General features: G+C 43.9%; 1 protein-coding gene and 1 non-coding gene across 2 annotated transcripts; both read right to left on the bottom strand.

Annotated features, from left to right (window-relative positions):
• Positions 1-4,793: 4,793 nt before the first annotated feature.
• LOC122467676 (purine nucleoside phosphorylase) lies at positions 4,794-14,574 on the bottom strand. The gene is made up of 6 exons (XM_043554197.1): positions 14,442-14,574; positions 10,607-10,776; positions 6,651-6,754; positions 6,282-6,457; positions 5,981-6,171; positions 4,794-5,416 (listed from the first exon to the last, which is right to left on the bottom strand). Exons 1-6 carry the CDS (start codon positions 14,450-14,452, stop codon positions 5,199-5,201), a joined length of 870 nt encoding a protein of 289 aa, XP_043410132.1. The 5' UTR covers positions 14,453-14,574; the 3' UTR covers positions 4,794-5,198.
• On the bottom strand, positions 9,400-9,550 carry LOC122469924. The gene has a single exon (XR_006293786.1). It is a non-coding gene; the product is annotated as a U12 minor spliceosomal RNA (small nuclear RNA).
• Positions 14,575-15,963: the final 1,389 nt, after the last annotated feature.

Genomic DNA, 15,963 nt, shown 5'->3' with positions numbered 1-15,963 from the left:
GATTTCTTCCAAACCTAAATTCTGACAAAAAGATTAAGGACTGGAAATTTTCCATTTTTATTAAAGTCCAAGTTTACAATAACAGAAAAACCAGGCAGAGAGCCAGTGTTTATTCAAAAGATGTCCTTTAGAAACACAAAGTAGTTATGAAAAGCAGATGCATGTTTACAAAGGAAAAATGAATGCAAATCTAAGCCAAATCAGATTTAGACCAGAGGGCACAGCAGAGGAAGAACAATTGTGGTCTCTCCCACCTTCTTTTTTTAAAGGGACAGCAGTGGTATTATCTCTTTGTCTCTATTCCTTTATTTTTTCAAAGTCCTAATGTCCAGCAATGGTATTATCTCTGTCTCTATTCCTTTATTTTTTTAAAGTCCTAATGTCTATCCCTACCATACACTTTTATTTATTTATTTATTTATTTACTTACTTACTTATTTATGGGGGAGGGGAAGAAAGAGAGAGAGACAGAGAAAGAGAGTGGGGAGGAGGGGTAGAAAGAGGCGGGGGAAGAGAGAGGTTCTTAAGCAGGCTCCACACTCAGCTCAGAGTCCAGTGTGGGGCTCTGTCTCACAAACCCAGAGATCATGACCTGAGTTGAAATTAAGAATTGGACACTCAACCAACTACTGAGCCACCCAGGTACCCCTCTTTGTCTCTATTCCTCAAGGCAACCAACAAATGGACTGAGAATTGGCTAAAAACAAAAAACATTAAAGCCATATTCTTCCTTTGCTTCTAAAAATGTTGAGGTGATACACATGTGTCCTTGAGAGCACTGACCTAAGTCAGTAAGAAAACACACTAATTATGATGCAAAAACATCTCTAAGACATTAAAGAAAATAGCATGATGCAGAACAACACATATAATGTATTAACTTCTGTGGACAATAAGAGGAAGAGAAAAAAATAACGTGTATTTGTATTTGTTAATATTTTTATAGATACTGGAAGAATGTGTGAGAAACTATTAAGTCGTTACCAGTGGGGTGGGGAAGGAAAGGCAGATGAAAGACAGGATGGAGGTAAAACTTTACACATTTTATGTTGAGTAAGTTTTTAAGTATGTGTTCAAAATTTTAATCTGAAAAAGGAGAAAACTACTAATTTGACTTAAGTGTATGTATTTTTCATTTCCAAATTGCTTGCGCTTTTGCCTTTACATTTTGCTTTATAACAGCATATTCTTTTAAATACTGCAAAAGCCTCCAACCTGATTAAAAAATTCTAAACACCACCGGTTCTGTTATTCTATACGGCTAGTTTGGGGTGAAAGTATTTCTACCATCAGAACAACTCTTTCTGCTTCTCGTTAGGCTTCAATCCATCAAAATAGTAACATGATTTTCACCCATCAATTCCTACTTAAAAAGCCTTAAATGGCTTGTCATATTGCCTAGAGAAGGTTCTTACTCCTCAGCCTGAAAAGAGACCCCCGAACAAGCTAGCCTTGTCCACCTTATTTCCCAGTGCTTCTATTCACAATGTCTTTAATTTCACCATTTTGTTCTGTTCAATGATCAAACATTCTCGAATTTGCCTGCATGCAGTAACTTCTGCCATGTCCTCTTGACCAGTGTTTTCTGTAAGGTCTAACTCAGTCTCACCGGTCCTTCCTACTCCCCATCCCAGGTTGGTTCCCTTTGAATACCCATAGCATATTTTATCATTGGCACTTAGCATGTGCTACTTCTCACACATTATTCCTTTTTCAAAAATTTTCCAAATGGTGACAATATAACATAGGAAAAGACTAAAAGTAGGCATAGAGGGCACAACTAATTCAGCTTTTAATGCATATATCCTGTCTCCCCCTCAGATTGGAAGCTCTTTGTCTTATTAGTTTATTTTATGGCTTTAAGACAATGTTGTATGCAATGTATATGATTAATAAACATTATTGGTATTGATAAAGATGACCATGACAGGGCCAGGGTAGAAAGCCCTAACTTGAAGTGTGTGTGTTTTTTGCCACCTATCCTGAGATGCAGGAAAATGTCCATTTTGTAGGCCCCTCTAGAGAGCAATAGTGTCATCACCAGTTGTTTTCAAGAACTACCCTTTTCTGGGTCCTCCTCCCAGACACATCTCCCTTGACTTTTGCTTTTATTTTCTTGCTCATCTAAACTGGTACATTCATTTTGGTTGAGTTGGTTGGCACTTTGAAGACGCTTGATAAGCAAAATGTAGTGTATCCATACAGTGGAATAGTACTCAGTTATGAAAATAAATGAAGTACTGATACATGCTACAACTTGGATGAACCTTGAAAACATTATACTAAGAGAAAGAAGCCAGTTAAAGTCCATATGATCCTATTTACAATTCCCTTCATATGAAGGCCCAAAATAGCTCTATCTTACAGAGCAGAGAGATTAGTGGTTTTCAGGAGGGTTGGGAGCAGAATAACTAAAAGGTACAAGGTTTTCTTTTGAGTTGATGAAAATGTTCCAAAATGGACTGTGGGGATGATTGCACTTATGTGTGAAAATACTAAAAGCCATTGAGCTGCACACTTTAAATGTGTGAATTTTATTGTATGTAAACTATCTCATTAAATAAGCCTTCAAAATAGAAATTAAAGGGGTGCCTGGGTGGCTCAGTCAATTAAGCGTCCTACTCTTGATCTCGGCTCAGGTCATAATCTCAAGTTCATGAGTTTAAGTCCCACACCTGACCTGGCTCTGTGCTGATGGTAAGAAGCCTGCTTGGGATTTCCCCCTTCTCTCTGCCCTCCCCCCCTGCCCCCCCGTTTGTGCTCTCTCTCTCTCAAAATAAACTTTAAAAAAGAAATCAAAGACAATGTGTTTGTGTTTTCTTTCTCCAGCCCATATGGCCTTGAACCTAGTATTCCAGTGCATTTAGGATACTCATTACCTATAATTAAATAGTACTTGCCTGTAGCTACTTTCCTTGTCATATCTTAGTTTTCCTATAAAGAATGTACAATTTTGTTACTACAGGAGATATTCAATGTCCTAACATGAGTATAATGATAAACACTTCTGTAAAGTCAGTAAGCCTTATTCTTCATACTTAGAACTAAAAAATTAGACTCTTGCATGAGGACAACAAATGAATATTCTTCTTGAATCTAGTATTCTATCACAAAATTTATGATGCCCTTTACAGGGTAAATGGGCAAACCCATATACTAAGTCTAAACACCAAAGATGTGCTTAAATATTCCACCTGAGTCTCTCTGGGACATGTTTTTCAGATGGCACCATTCTCATTCCTGAGCCATCTCACCAAGAGCCAGATCAGGGTGAGAAAGCTGAGCACCACATGCACTCTCTTTAACTTCCAAGTATTTGCCCATGTCTCATTAGAGCCCTGCATGTCCTCTGTTCTAATCACACCTGTTGTAATAATGACCCACGGAACATGACTACATTTTACAGCTCTGTGCTTTCACTCACCTGGTGCGAAGTCCTTTTCCTGCCTTCCATCCTTTAGGACTGAACTCAAAAGTTTTCTATGAAACTTCCCTTACCCAACCCAATTCTCAAGGTCCAGTGTATACAACAGGTCTATCCTTTGGGCTCCCATTGTATGTAATGTGTAGAATATTCTATACTGTCTTATAGTAACAGTTAATGGTTTCACAAATATATCTTAAGATTAAAGGGCGGTTAAAGAGAACCTTTGTTATATTCTCAATTTAACATTCTTAGCTGAGTGTTATAGAGGTAATTCAATAACTTGATTAAAAGAAATGTTTATAAACCATCTCATTAGATGAACAAGTTGCATATATATCTAAAGGACACACAGTACTTTCCTCTAAACCAGCTTGCTTATGGACAAATGGCAGATGCTAGCAGATTGTCTCAAGGTCCAGGTAGGGTTTTAGAGCTGGTGGGGGTGGTGACAGGGCCACTCCAGAATGCTTTTTGTGTTGGGCTCAGGTAAGTTGGTTAGTTACCAAAGGATTTAAAAGAGGTTTTAAAAGCTTTCTATTGTAAATTTCTATTGAAATGCCATTACTATTAGAGGCTCATCCAGCTAGATCTTTTATCAAAAGGTAAAGAGGCCTGGGAGGGTAGTGTGGTTTTGAAACATGCCATCCAGTCAGCTGAATGCAAACTGGTAAGTGAAAAATAGTGCAGTGAACCAACAAAGGGCAACACCTAGATGCTGTGTGACAGGGAGGTTCTGACTGAGCAAAAGTCAAAAGACTAGAACCCAGAAAGGAAACAAGGAGGGAAGGAAAGGAAGTGCTCTAAGAAGTGAAGTATGAGTCAACTTCACAGGTTTGCCTGGGGCTGGCAGGACTCTAATCTGCATGGAGTGGCTGCTGGCAGAGAAAGATGTAATATTCTAGTATTCAGTATTTGCTACAGCGTTGTCAGAATGCAGAGAAGGAATGTTGGGTTGTCCTTAATTATGGCAGAAGTTAGGGTAGGGAGGAGAAAGAAAACAACAGGAAACAGTTAAGGCTTAAGAAGTAGCCACTGTGGAACAGTGAGACCAGTGAGACGGTTCAGATATTCATGAGGGCATAGACAGGGAGCAGCACAATCAGAAGGCTAAGGTCAGAGGCAAGACTGGTCTGAGGAAAGCTGCCGTCTTGTGCCAGGTGTTAGCTCTTCCTTCTTCATCTTCTGACATCTTTATCTCTCATCTTTGGCTTTCCTTCATCCTTTCCTGCATTTACACACCACCTCATCTCAGTTTTTAGTGGCTCGTCTCAGAAGCAGATAGTCACACTGGACATGTGATCTCAGTCTTTCATGCCAAACTTGGCCTGTGCTCCAAGCCTTACCCCAAAATGCACTAAACATTAAATTATTTCATCTTTTTTATTCTCAAAATATGAATAGTATTCGAGTCCAAGAGGTATTGGACTTGTGCGAGGCAGACTGAGTCTTCAGGAATGTGAAATCATCTTATCTCAGAAAGATAGCAGTAGGTACCTGTGCCAAGTTCAACAGCCCAAATCACACCTAGGGCATATACATGGCTGTGTGATAGGGCTTGGGCCCCAGCTCTTGAGGAAGAACAGGGGTGGAAACTGTTGAGACAACTGAGCAAGAGAAGCTAGCACAGAAGGGTCTGGTGGGAGAAATGGTGGATCTTCCTCTCCTTTCTCCTACTACTTAAGGGCAGAGGCACATGACCCCAGCAAGGGGCCAAAGCAGGTAGTAGCTACTTGGATCCTATTAGGGAGAGGCCAGACCACTCCAGGGCTGGTTAATTGCCTTTTCCAGGCAGTGGAATACTAGCCATAAGAATAGAGACGAACTGTTCCAATTTCTGTGCGGCTTTTTTCCCGGACTCTAATACTTCCTCATGATTGGCCTTCTCCTTGGTTTCATAATCCTGGATGACTTTGTTAGTGATGAGGGAGAAGCCAAAGACTCGAAGTCCACAGTGCCTTGCAACTATAACTTCTGGTACTGTGCTCATGCCTGATGAGGAGAGAGAGGGAAAACAACTGTCAGGACCCTCAAATGACTCTTTTCTTTACCCTCTGCCCTCATCCCCATTCATTACCTCATTGACAATTCCACATCTCAAAAAAAATCCAAAGAAACAGCTGATTTCTTGTCTAGCTTAGGTTATTCTGTATTGCTTAAAAGAGTGGGGCTTCAGAGGACCTTCCACATTTCTTATAAGTATTACCACTGCAATGCTTTATTTCTGTTTGTGGTCATTTTGAAGTCAGTTCTAATGATGCGGTTCCATCTTCCAGCCAGAGGTACAGAAAGCGGCTATATTTTTTAGAACAATCTTCAGAAACATCAAATCATGGATGGGTCGTTAGCATTATAGCTGTTAAAGCCCTAGGTGCTGGGTAGGGAGGTTTAATGCTATAACACACCAAACCCCAACACCTTTAAAGTCAGTTTAACTCAATCTTCCCTTAAGTCAGATCTCTCACTTTACGGTCTAGGTCTACAATCTTACACCTTTCCATCCCTATTTTGCCAGATCCCTCCCTGTTCAAGCCTCCAGTCGGTTCCCCTTCTCACCAACAGCATCTGCCCCCAGGTTCTGCAGCAGCCGACACTCGGCCACAGTCTCAAAGGAGGGGCCTGCCAACATCACATAGGTGCCTTCCTGAAGCTCTCTCTGCTCCCCCATTTGTTTCCAGACACTGTGAGCCTTCTGTCTCATATCCCGGTCATAGGCATCAGACATGGCAGGGAAACGAACTCCGAACCTAGGGCACAGGTTGGAATCTCAGATTACTGGAACATAATGAGTTCTGACCCCCAGACAAGTCCTTAAACTGTACCCAGCTATTAAAAAAAAATTTTGCAAGATACATACCTATCCTCATTGGGCCCTCTGAGAGGGTTCAAACCACAGAAACCAGGTAGGTTGATGTGGTCGCGGATCAGCATGATATCTCCAACCTCAAAATTGGGGTTGAGTCCTCCAGCTGCATTAGTGACCACTAGGGTGTCCACACCCAGAAGGTAGAAAACCCTCACTGGGAATGTCACCTTACAAACAAAACATAAAAGATCAGAAAGAGTTCTTTAAAATTTCACCAATCTACCCACAGACATGCATGATACACACCACGAAAGAGAAAGGAGGGGACCAAAGTCAACCTAGCCCAGGTAGATAGGTCATAAAATGAGACTGAGAACTCTCTCCCCCTTCTTCCAGACCAGGCTTATGCCCCTGAATTACCTTTGAGAGTGGGTAGCCTTCATACATGTGGAACCTGCCCTGCATCATCACACAGGCTCTGCCATTCAGGAACCCAAACACCAGTCGACCAACATGACCTGGCACTGTGTACAAAATAGAAAGAAAGAAGAACAGGATGATGTTTTCATACAACACATATCCACTGAGCACCTAGTACAAGCCAACTCATGGTGCTCAACATGAGAGGGTATAATTAAGCAAAGGATGACATTACTAACTCCACTTTCAGAAAGCTGAAGTCTGGTGGAGACAGGAACAAATCATAAGCTTACAAATGAGTATATAAGTACATCCTGAGATTAGAGCTAAGGGATAAGGATGCTCAATGTGAACCACATATCAAAAGAAAGATTTTTTGTTATTTTATTTTTTTAATGTTTATTTATTTTTGAGAGAGAGAGAGAGCATAGCAGGGGAAGGGTAGAGGAGACACAGACTCTGAAGCAGGCTCCAGGCTCGGAGCTGTCAGTGCCAAGCCCAATGTGGGGCTCGAACTCACAAACCGTGAGATCATGACCTAAGCTGAAGTCAGATGCTTAACCGAGCCACCCAGGCACCCCTTAATTGTTTTTACAGAGAGAAAGTGTGTGAGTGGGGGAGGGGAACAGAGGGAGAGAGAGAAATCTTAAGCTAAAATTCTCTTAAGCTTAAACTAAAGATTCTCCATGCTAAGCATGGAGCCTGACACGGGGGTCGATCCCACAACCCTGGGATCATGACCTGAGCCAATATCAAGTTGGCTCAACTGAACCACCCAGGTGCCTTAGGGAAAGGTTTTTTTCTTTTTAAGAAACTTCAAAAGAATGAGAAAGCCATATTGTAAGAGAATAAAAGTGAGCAAAAAAAAAAAAAAAAAAAAAAAAAAGAAAAAGTGGGTAATAATAAATGTAGCAAATGCAGTCCTTATAGACTTTTCCAAAAATTTTTAAATTCTCCAAATATGTCTCCATATTTATTACCCTAACTAAACCATGTGCCTCCTCACTCTTGAAAGGGAGTTCATAGTATATGAGGGTCCTGAAGAGGTTACTGAACAACAGGGGGAGGGGCTGAGTTTGGACCCCTACAAGCCTTCTCCATTATGACCCACAAAACAGTCCTGTGGTAATACATAGCCCAAATGGGCCCTGCAGGGGTGTGGGAATGCAAAAATAACTCCACACACAGACATAATAACCATTATTACCATTTCCCTTATCTAGCATTTCTCCTCTAATGGAGGCAGCCAACCTATCCCCTAGGGAATGGGTGGTCCGAGAGAGAGGGACCAAAATCAAGAGGAAGAGTTCAGGGAGAGTCAGAGACAAAAGAGCTTATTTAAAAAAAAAAATTCCAGTAATAGAGCAGAGGTGGCAGAGTTAGGAAAACCTGAGTATAAAAAATAGGCTAATAGGGGCGCCTGGGTGGCGCAGTCGGTTAAGCGTCCGACTTCAGCCAGGTCACGATCTCGCAGTCCGTGAGTTCGAGCCCCGCGTCGGGCTCTGGGCTGATGGCTCGGAGCCCGGAGCCTGTTTCCGATTCTGTGTCTCCCTCTCTCTCTGCCCCTCCCCCGTTCATGCTCTGTCTCTCTCTGTCCCAAAAAAAATAAAATAAAACGTTGAAAAAAAAAATTTAAAAAAAAAATAGTCTAATAAAGTTTAAAAATTAATCCACTAATCACTTACTGCAGTGCCCTTCTCAGTGGGAAGGAGTGGCAGGTGGGGTCAATGTCATTGCTCTTTCCCTTAGGAAACTTTTTGCCCTTTGCCCTCCCTCTCAGTTTAATATTTCTTTACCCAACCCCCACCCCCACCTCCCTGCTTTGGTCTTCCAATCTTGCTCCAACGGGTTTGGAAAAATATATGTGCAAAGTCTTAACTCTCTGGGGAAAAGAGGACAGAAGGTAGAAATTTATAAAATTAATAAATCATGGGAAGTTAGTTATCTGAGAATTAATAAGTAAACCAAATAAACTACCCTTCTCCTTAATTTACTTGGTCCCTCCCACCCCTTTTTTCCAGAGAACTGGCTAAGGTTGTTAACCTAACGTTCATGAATCATAGGTGAAAACAGTTTCACAGGCCATTAGAAAATGTCAGTAAATTTAGAAGATTCAGCCAACATGGGAGGGGTGGGGGGCAGTGGCGGAGGTGCCTGGGTGGCTCAATGAGTTAGGCATCTGACTCTTGATTTTGGCTCAGGTCATGTTGTCACAGGTCCTGGGATCCAGCCCTGAGTCAGGCTCCTCGCTGAGCGTATCAGAGCCTGCTTGAGAGTCTCTCTCCCTCTCTACCCCTCCCCTGCTCTCTCAAAATAACTTAAAAAAAAAAAAAGAAAGGGACGCCTGGGGGTCTCGGTTAAGTGCCCGACTTCGGCTCAGGATATGATCTCAGTTTGTGGGTTCAAGCCCCACAAGGACTCTGTGCTGACAGCTCAGAGCCTGGAGCTTGCTGGGGATTCTGGGTCTCCCCCTCTCTCTGCCCTTCCCCCACTTGTGCTTTGTCTCTCTCTCTCTCAAAAATAATAAACATTAAAAAAATTATATATAAAAAAAAAGATTCAGCCAACATGGCTAATAGTGAAGGGAAGTGGAGAGTAGTGAAGGAAAGTGCAGGGCCACTCCAGGAGTTGCCCACAGTGGACCCATAAACCCTCAGGGTTAATCCAAGTTATCACTTATAGGAAACAAGCACCTTCTCAGCCTCATTTTTCTTTCATACCAGTCTACTTTTTCAGTATTAAAAGGGGATGGACAGATCGTGACTCTCAGACATCTCACAAAGTAGGTGAGTCACATTAGGGGCAACCTTTACTTGCTCAAAAATCCATCTCACATTAACTGGGAAGATTCAGGTGTCACCCTGAATTGTTATTTTCCTTACTCATGAAGTTTAAGGCATGGCCTTTCCCTTTTTTTTTTTTAAATAAAGGCTACCCCCAAAATGGGACTCGAACTCATGACCTGAGACCAAGAGTTGCATGCTTTACCCACTGAGCCAGCCAGGTACCCCACACCTGGCTCTTTTCTAAACCACAGCTTTAGAGTTTTCTGGCAGCTATTAGGATGCTGGATATGCTACCCTCAGATCCATCATTGCTCCACAGTGCACAGGTAACACCTGCTTCCTTCCCTCCTTCAAAGGGTCAGTGTGAATCAGGTCTTGTGTGTTCATGTGTTATCTGTGTATTTTGTCTGCAAGAACATGGCAGTGTTCATTTGTTGCTGCGCACCAGTGAGTGCCTTATCATGGGACAAGAGCTAGAGCTGGGGAGATTGGGAATGGCAGGAAGACATAGGACAGGGGTCGCCTGACTTTGTCCCGGGAAGTTATAGGCACTACTTTGTCCATTTAACCTGCAGACTGAAAGAAATGGGAGGGATATGTGCAAGTGGTGGGTACCCTGGTGTGGATGGGGGAGGAGAGTGTGAGTGAGGTGCTGTAAAGCTTTAAGGGGCTCTGGATCATTAAAGAATAGGAAATATGTCATCATATGGTATCATTGCCACACACATGCCCAATCTATTATGAAATTTCTACTGGGGGAGTTTCCTTCTAAAGTCATTCTGATTCATAGTGGTCTTTTTCCCTCTCTTAAACAAGTTGTCTTTTTTTTTAATTTTTTTTTCAATGTTTATTTATTTTTTGGGACAGAGAGAGACAGAGCATGAACGGGGGAGGGGTAGAGAGAGAGGGAGACACAGGATCGGAAACAGGCTCCAGGCTCCGAGCCATCAGCCCAGAGCCTGACGCGGGGCTCGAACTCACGGACCGCGAGATCGTGACCTGGCTGAAGTCGGACGCTTAACCGACTGCGCCACCCAGGCGCCCCAAACAAGTTGTCTTTAGTCAAATGCTATACAGGATAATCAGGTGCAGGCCTGATGAAAGCAGACCTTCTCATCAGAATCCCATCAGTATCCCTCAGTTCAATCCCTCACCCCCCCTTGCCAGTACCTGTACTTTGGGAAAAGTTTGGTATCTCACTGTAGTCAAAGCTCTCGGCCTCAGTTAATTTATTGACCAGATTTCCTAACCCAGAACCACAGATCACTGCCACTTGAGGTCGGTGGTTGGTGCGGCACAGAAGCCATTTTGCAGTGTTCTGATAATCTTCATATGTAAATCTAGGAAAAAGGAAAATGAAAGTTAAGTTTTGCTCCCCTCCCAAGGGCATCATAGACTAATGACCTTCAGTGCAGAAAGGCTGCTAGGAGTGCTGGGGTGGGAAGGGACACAGAAGGGGCCAAAGAGCTGCCCCAGAAGGGAGGATCCTCTCTCAGCAGGGTCCACACTAAGCTCATCCACCCACCCACTCCTCTTTCTGAATCAGACCCACTTTCTGAATCAGACCCACTGAAAGTCTGATGGGAAAGTCCCTCCTCATTCTATAGCCTGGCAAAAGTTAATGGTGCCTATGTTTCCACCCCCAACCCTAACTTCAGTTTTGCTACCACTAGCAGGTTTAATTATCTCTCTTTATGACAAAGATTTAGAGAGGAAGGGATGATAAGTCTACATAGAAGTACAGGGAAATAATCGAATCAAAGAAGTGAAAGGGCTGGATTTGAGGATGAAGGCTAAAGAGTATATTCAAAATGGTATTAAGACCTTCCTTAGGGCAGTGACAAACCCAATATAATCCTCCTACCCTACTTATCAGTAAGGACACTCAAAATGTGATTAACACTACCCTGAGGGCAGGGATAAACCCAATTTCCTTTTGGACCCTTGCCCTCCAATTCCTCCCTCAGACACTTTTATTGGTTGACAACAACAACAACAAAAAAAAAAGTCAATGGGAACACTCCAAAGTAGAAATCTATGTGCCAGTTAGTTCCCCCAGATCCCTATTCTGGGATACCCAGACCAATAAAATACAGATCCTGTCAAATGAAATTGCAAGCAGTAATTCAAGACCAGTGACTAGACAAGCACAAAAAAGCAGATGGAGTAGTCCACAATTTTGGTGGTCAGTGGCTGAAACAGAACTATTTCAGCATATGCTTGAAAATACAAATTCTAGGGGCGCCCGGGTGGCTCAGTCGGTTGAGCGTCCGACTTCGGCTCATGTCATGATCTCGTGGTCTGTGAGTTCCAGCCCCCGTTGGGCTCTATGCTGACAGCTCAGAGCCTGGAGCCTGTTTCAGATTCTGCGTCTCCCTCTCTCTCTGCCCCTCCCCTGCTCATGTTCTGTCTGTCTCTCTCTCTGTCAAAAATAAACATTAAAAAAAATTTTTTTAAAGAAAGAAAGAAAATACAAATTCTGGAGCCCAATCCTAGAGATCCATAATTCTGGGGATCCACAATAGTGTCCTAGGTAATTCTCATTCAAAAACCAGGCTTACTTATTTCTGGTCAAGAGGAAGGCAGAACTCAACCTGGGTTCTAGTCTCAATTCTGTCTTTTTTTTTTTTTTTTTTTAATGTTTATTTATTTTTGAGACAGAGAGACAGAGCATGAACGGGGGAGGGGCAGAGAGAGAGGGAGACACAGAATCCGAAACAGGCTCCAGGCTCCGAGCCATCAGCCCAGAGCCTGACGCGGGGCTCGAACTCACGGACCACGAGATCGTGACCTGGCTGAAGTCGGACGCTTAACCGACTGCGCCACCCAGGCGCCCCATCAATTCTGTCTTTTTAAGCAAATAAATGTGTTTCAAATTCTTTCCTTGGGTAAAAAGGAAGTAATTGGCAGCACCTGTCTTGACCCCACCTGTCTTATAGGTACAGTTTTAAAATTAATTAAAAACTTATCAGTAAGTTCCAAAACCTTACCAGTTAAGACTCCATTGTGTCAGGGTTTGAGTCCAAAGCACTTGAATCTTCCTCCCTGCCTTTGTTCTCCTCCCTGCCCTCTCCCATCTCCCTTCTCTTCACCAAGGTTCTTTGCCCTTCAGAGACCTAACCACATACACTTGCCATACCCATACATCTTAACCACATACACTTACCGCGCCCATACATCCCCAAGAACCAACCCAGAATTTTTCTCACAATTCCAGGCCAATTCTCAAACCCCTATCTGGAAAAATGAAATGTTGAAGTGGGGGACAAGTGGAACTGAGGTATGACAGAGCTGAACACAGTTAACCAAGCCTCCAAAGGAAATCCTTCTCTTCAAAAGCAGAGCCTTTGAAACCAGATGACTCTACAACAGGCTACCCTCAGGGAAGTAGCTGGGTAAGGGACAGGGGAGATGGAGCCACAGGATGATGGAGAGAGAAGCAATGAAATGATTAAAAGTTAATCAAATAGCATCCCCAAGAGGTGCAAAAAAAAAAAAAAAAAAATGAAAGAAGTATGAAGCCCTGGCCACCTAGCATATCTAGCAACGACTTATAGGACTTCTTCAATGGGCCATCAGTTCCCCCAAGAACACCCTGGATCCCTGTGCATCCAAAAGCCACTGTGGTCCCTGATTCTGGTGACTTGGACTCGGATTTCTGGGGCCAAAGCAGACAGAAGAATTTTCAGAGGTGGGAGGTAAGAGGAAAGGGCAGAGTCTATTGTTCGGTCCAATTAATAAGGATTTCCTTCTCTCCTTGGAGACTTCATCCCCAACTTATTTAAAATGTTTCTTTTTCTTTTTTTTTTTTAATTTTTTTTAATGCTTATTTATTTTTGAAAGAGAGAGAGAGAGAGACAGACAGAGCGTGAGCAGGGGAGGGGCAGAGAAAGAGGAGACACAGAATCCAAAGCAGGCTCCAGGCTCTGAGCTGTCAGCACAGATCCCGACGTGTGGCTCCAACCTACGAACTGTGAGATCATGACCTCAGCCGAAGTCGGACACCCAACCAACTGAGCCATCCAGGTGCCCCTAAAACTTTTCTTTTAGGGGCGCCTGGGTGGCTCAGTGGGTTAAGCGTGGGACTTCCGCACAGGTCATGATCTCGCGGTTCATGAGTTCGAGCCCCGTGCTGGTCTCTGTGCTGACAGCTCAGAGCCTGGAGGCTGCTTGAGAGTTTGTGTCTCCCTCTCTCTGCCCCTCCTCCGCGTGGGGCTCTGTGCTGATAGCTCTGAGCTCCGATCCTGGAGCCTGCTTCGGATTCTGTGTCTCCCTCTTTCTGCCCCTCCCCCGCTCACGTTACGTTTCTCTCCAAAATAAACATCAAAAAATTTTTCCTAAATAAAAAAAATAAATTTTTCTTTTAAATTGTAAGTAGGCTCCACGCCCAACGTGAGGCTTGAACTCACGACTCTGAGATCAAGAGTCACATACCCTATCAAGAATCACAGCCAGCTGCCCAGTCCCCAACTTATTTTAATTGGATCTCCAATTTGGTGGGAAGAAAGGTGTTGAGAGAACTTCAGACATCTCTCCTCTGAAGGAGGAACTCCAGATACGGACACCAAAAGAACCTCGCAGCTTTACCTAGACTCTGCAAAGGGAGTGAAAAGCACAAGGGGTGGGTTGACCTCTTCCCGGTATGCCGGTCGGGGTGGCTGGGGGAGAGAGTACGCTTCCTCTACAACTTGCACCTCAGTGCCGGCGCACACGCACATAAACACACCCGCCCCCTTTCCCAAGTAGAGTGCACGGTACCACACCGTGTCCCCTTCCTGCTCCGGTGGGGCCATCACTACCCGATTCCCGCGTGCGCCCCGGCTGTCGCTGGCCGCCTCACTGCTCTGCCGCCCTGCCGCGACACGGGCTCCCCCGCCAGGGGTCTCTACATCTCCAGAGCATTCGCTCTCTCTCCTGGCCCTCTCGGGGCCCAGGTGCCGGGCTTCCAGGTCTCAGTGACAGCCATTCCCCTTCCCGGGTTCCCCGGGCCTGGTGCTCGTCTCACCCGTTCTCCATGGTGCCACCGCCGCCCTCTCGAGAAGCCCGCCCTTCTCCGCTCGGATCCGGTCTGCTGAGCTGCGCCGCCCTGCGCTGAGCTGTCCTCGCCGGGTGCGGTGTATACAGTGAGTGTACTGTTACTCGCAGCTGGCTTATATCCCAGCCTGGAGTCCCCAGCCAATAGCAGCCGAACACGCAGGCCGGCCCCCATCTCCATGGCGACACACCCAGATTCAATCGCCCGAGGCTAGGCTAACAACTTAATCTGCATTCTTTGCAGAGCTGGAACCTGACTCGCGCCGCACCCTACTCCCTGGGGACGTCTACCAAAGCATCCCTGCACCCACTTTCGTCCTCAGGGCCGAAGTTTCCCTCACGGAAGCCTATTCGAGATGAGGGCTGGAAGCCGGAAGAGAGAGCCCCGAAAACCTTTTATCTGGAACCTCATTCCCGATTGTGTCTAGAGCAAACCATGAGGGATTTGAAAAGAGAAAAATTTAAACCTTGTATCCTGCAACTCCAGAATAAAATTAAATGAGCCTGTGTCTGAGATGTGTCAAACAAAATTTGCATCGAGGCGGCAAATTTTTTTTGCAGTCCTAGGAACTGCAATTTGGAAGACTCAGATTTGGGAGGAAAACCAAATAGTGCTCCACTGACGGGGGAAAAAGCAGAGGGTCTTTAAAGGCCAAAAAAAAAAAAAAAGGGGGGGGTGCAGAGGGGGGATTCCAAGAAGACTTACATATGACGTAACTTACAATGATTAGCTAAAACAGTCTAATTTCTGTTAAATTTCCAGCTTGCTTTCTGGGACTGCAGGAAGCCAAGATGTTGCAGTTTGGCAGTGAACTATACTTAAAGTTCATGTTCCCTGCAGAGGTGGACTTGCATAAGCCCCACTTCCCTAATGGCCTTCTGGCTCCATTTTTCCTGACAGCAGTGATTCCATTTCAATTTTTTCTTTTCATGTTTTTCCCTTTTGACCAAGATCTTTCCTTGGAAAGCATTAATGATCAACCATTGGATCATCTGTTGTCTACTTATCTAGGAAGGTTCATTCCTAGAAGGTCATGTCCCACAGAGGAGGGAAAATGAAATGTTATAAAGAATGTCACTGAGACCATACAGTCACAGCAACAAAGAGGTTTTCAGGAAGCATTGTCCTCATCTTAAAAGTCCATGAAGTTGATAGTTGACTTGTCTTCAGGGGTTGCCAATGGATAGCCATGGTTGATCATTTTATTTTAAGCCTTAGTGTGTCCATAATTTTGACATTTTAGATGGTCAAACAACAGTGAGACATACAAAGCATCAGTAATGTAATTATAATTAAAAAGGAACACATAAGAACAATAATAAGTATGATTATTTGTAATCCAGATCTTAGAAGGGGAGTCCTGTGGGGAGTCAACTGAAAAGGTCTGAAAACTTAAAATTAAACTGAGTTAGAGGGTTGAAAGAAACTCCTTTTAATGATGGCCAGTTTAAGTTTCCAATTCAGCCTGCTATGAGGTGTTAATCTAGTTGCG

The sequence above is a fragment of the Prionailurus bengalensis genome, chromosome B3 (genome assembly GCF_016509475.1).
Source record: "Prionailurus bengalensis isolate Pbe53 chromosome B3, Fcat_Pben_1.1_paternal_pri, whole genome shotgun sequence".
Classification (NCBI taxonomy): domain Eukaryota; kingdom Metazoa; phylum Chordata; class Mammalia; order Carnivora; family Felidae; genus Prionailurus; species Prionailurus bengalensis.
This window is presented reverse-complemented; position numbering and strand designations above follow the sequence as displayed.